Raw genomic sequence first — 2675 nt, 5'->3', positions numbered from 1 at the left:
GGACTGGGTTATTTACTTTGGCCTTTTTGGAAACACAGGAAGGAGCAATCAGCTAAGTGAGCTTAGTGCTTGGAAAAAATCTTTTTTATGTTTTATGTGTTGGCTTCTCCATTCAGAGGGGCCCCTGCCTGTCTCTGCCTAAGGCCCCAGATTTCCTAAATCCGCCCCTGCCCACCTTGATCAATATTGTGGAATCATCTCAGGTTTAGCTTTCCTTACATGGAGATCTAAGGGAAACCTTCTGATCTGAAATATATTTTTTTTTATCTTTATTTAGGTTTTCTGTTGTCTTCTTTTAGCTGTAATATTCTCTGTTTTCTGTTCCTCTGGTTTCATCCATTAGTGGAAGCAGATTTCTAGGAGTTACTGTAGATTTTCTGTGTCTATTTTAGCTGAATTTCTTCCTGCACTCTTTCTCTCCCTCTGCTTCATTCTCATCCCCTCTTTATTTCTCTCCTTCCTTTCTGTCTCCATTGCATTTGATTTTACTTCCTAAATAATTGTCAATAAAGTTTGATGAAAAAGCATCAATCACAGCCTTATATCAGCAGACATGATCATTGTTCTCTGGGACATTTATTCCCTGAGCTGAAATGGCAAAAACACAACATTAAAATAGTTGAAGTCATGTTTTTCCCAGACAGCAGCATGGCAATAAAATCTATTTTTTTATATAATCAATTAGTCATGAAGTGCCCCACCCTGGGATTTAAAGCCCAGTCTGGGTTCCTGAGTGGAGAGTAGAGAGCTGGCAGTGATTCACCAGGAGCTGCAACAATCAGGCCTCTGAGCTGCAGGAGGATCAGGATGGATGGAGCATCAGGCTGCAGGGATGGAAGGATAAACCTCCTCATGCTGCACAGGAGGTCTGATGCATCCATCCATCCATCCATCCATCCATCCATCCATCCATCCATCCATCCATCCATCCATCCGTCCATCCATCCATCCATCCATCCATCCATCCATCCATCCATCCATCCATCCATCCATCCGTCCATCCATCCATCCATCCATCCATCCCTCCCTCCCCATGCAGGCTGCGGGGTTTAATCCACGCATGAAAAGTATCAATAATGTGAGTCAGTGCGTGATCTCAGGTGGTGAGGAAGGTTAGAACCTGCAGCCAGGCGGCTGGTTTTAGGATGAAGGGATTCATTAATCCATGGAAACAGGCGGAATGATCTGTTCTTCCAGCGGAAGGAGATGAAGAATGGAGGAGTTTTACCTCTCTGGTGAATCCATGGCTGAGGGCTCCTTCCTCTGCTCTCAGTCCTGCATCTGCTGCTCAGCTCCGCTCCCACCGCACGAGCCCTCCGTCACTGTGACGAAACAGCGCGAGGGAGCGTGTCACACCAAAGGCCAAAGAAATGTTCCCGCAACCATAGAATCCTTCAATGAATCGATTCTTTTCTTTTACAGACAGAAAACCTCCGCAGCGAACCTCTGGAATGCGTCGTCACCGTTTGTTTCCAGTCGGACCTCATTCCGAGGTGCACCGACCACTTCCGCCCCAAACAGCAGCAGCTGCTTCACAGCTGGACGCTGCGATGATCTACCTGACGATGATCGCGCGCGTGGCGGACGGACTTCCGCTGGCTGCGTCCATCCAGGAGGACGAGCAGGTGTGAGCGAGACACTCCCCACGAGTGGGTTTACGGCCACGAGTGGGTTTACAGCCACGAGTGGGTTTACAGCCACGAGTGGGTTTATAGTCCTTCACTCCCCCCTCAGTGGGCTGCTTATGGAAGGGAAGTAGGGCCACTGAAAAAACTTTACTTAATATTTTAGTTTAATGTGGAAAAAAGTCAGAATTCTGACTTTAATCTGAGAATTGTGGATCTTAATGCTGATGGTCTCCATGGAGGCAGAGATGTGGAGAACTCAGCTTCAGCTGTTTGGGAGAAACAGGAACACATTGGTGGAAAATGATGGAATTAGGAGAGTTTTCCATCCCTGAGGGTCCCAGCTGATGCTGTTTGATTAATGGAAGAGCAGAAGGAGATTAAAACAGAGAGTTAGACTCTGAAACAGACACGGCTACGGCTGGATGCTGTCAGAATTCTGGGATTAAAGTCAGAATTCAGTCAGAATTCTGACTTTTCCCCCACATTAAACAGAAATAATATTTAAAAGTCAGTTAACTTTTTTTTTCAGTGGCCCTAATCCTCTTCCATAGTTTGTTGGTTAAAAACATGAAGATAAAATCATCCATGGCTCCCATAGCAGAAATAATCTTTGAAGGCAGGATGGTAATCTGGATGGACTGACGGCACAGTCAGTTTTCAGGAGGACTTTCTCACTTCTTTAGTCTCAGTGGTTCATCAAAGCAGTCCTTCTCTCCAGTCTGGCTCTATAAGTTCTGAAACTGAAGAGAAATGTGTTGCCAAAGGTCTGCTTTGCAGCAGTTTGGTTCTGAAAGGTTACCTCAATCCCCGTCCTTGATGATTCTGGAGATCTGGGATCCTGCAACTCATCCTGCAGCTCATCCAGCTTGTCCTGCAGCTCGTTGTCCTGCAGCTCGTCCCGCAGCGCGTCGTCCTGCAGCTCGTCCCGCAACTTGTCCTGCAGATCGTTGTCCTACAGCTCGTCCCGCAGCGCGTCGTCCTGCAGCTCGTCCCGCAACTTGTCCTGCAGATCGTTGTCCTACAGCTCGTCCCGCAGCGCGTCGTCCT

General features: G+C 47.3%; 2 protein-coding genes across 2 annotated transcripts in view; one reads left to right on the top strand and one right to left on the bottom strand.

Annotated features, from left to right (window-relative positions):
• Positions 1 to 1475, bottom strand: part of LOC107104564 (uncharacterized protein C1orf21 homolog) — a 10939-nt gene extending 9464 nt beyond the window's left edge. Inside the window, exon 1 of the mRNA XM_015404583.1 lies at positions 1229 to 1475. The gene's annotated coding sequence lies outside the window, so the exon portion shown is untranslated. The remainder of the gene's footprint in view (positions 1 to 1228) is intronic.
• LOC107104565 (vesicle-trafficking protein SEC22b-A-like) overlaps positions 1366 to 2675 on the top strand; it is a 3960-nt gene continuing 2650 nt past the window's right edge. The window contains exons 1-2 of the mRNA XM_015404584.1: positions 1366 to 1627; positions 2521 to 2670. Of these exons, the coding sequence (XP_015260070.1) occupies positions 1398 to 1627; positions 2521 to 2670 (380 nt within the window). The 5' untranslated portion in view covers positions 1366 to 1397. The remainder of the gene's footprint in view (positions 1628 to 2520; positions 2671 to 2675) is intronic.

The sequence above is a fragment of the Cyprinodon variegatus genome, unplaced genomic scaffold (assembly GCF_000732505.1).
Source record: "Cyprinodon variegatus isolate N-32 unplaced genomic scaffold, C_variegatus-1.0 Scaffold1795, whole genome shotgun sequence".
Taxonomy (NCBI): Eukaryota; Metazoa; Chordata; class Actinopteri; order Cyprinodontiformes; family Cyprinodontidae; genus Cyprinodon; species Cyprinodon variegatus.
This window is presented reverse-complemented; position numbering and strand designations above follow the sequence as displayed.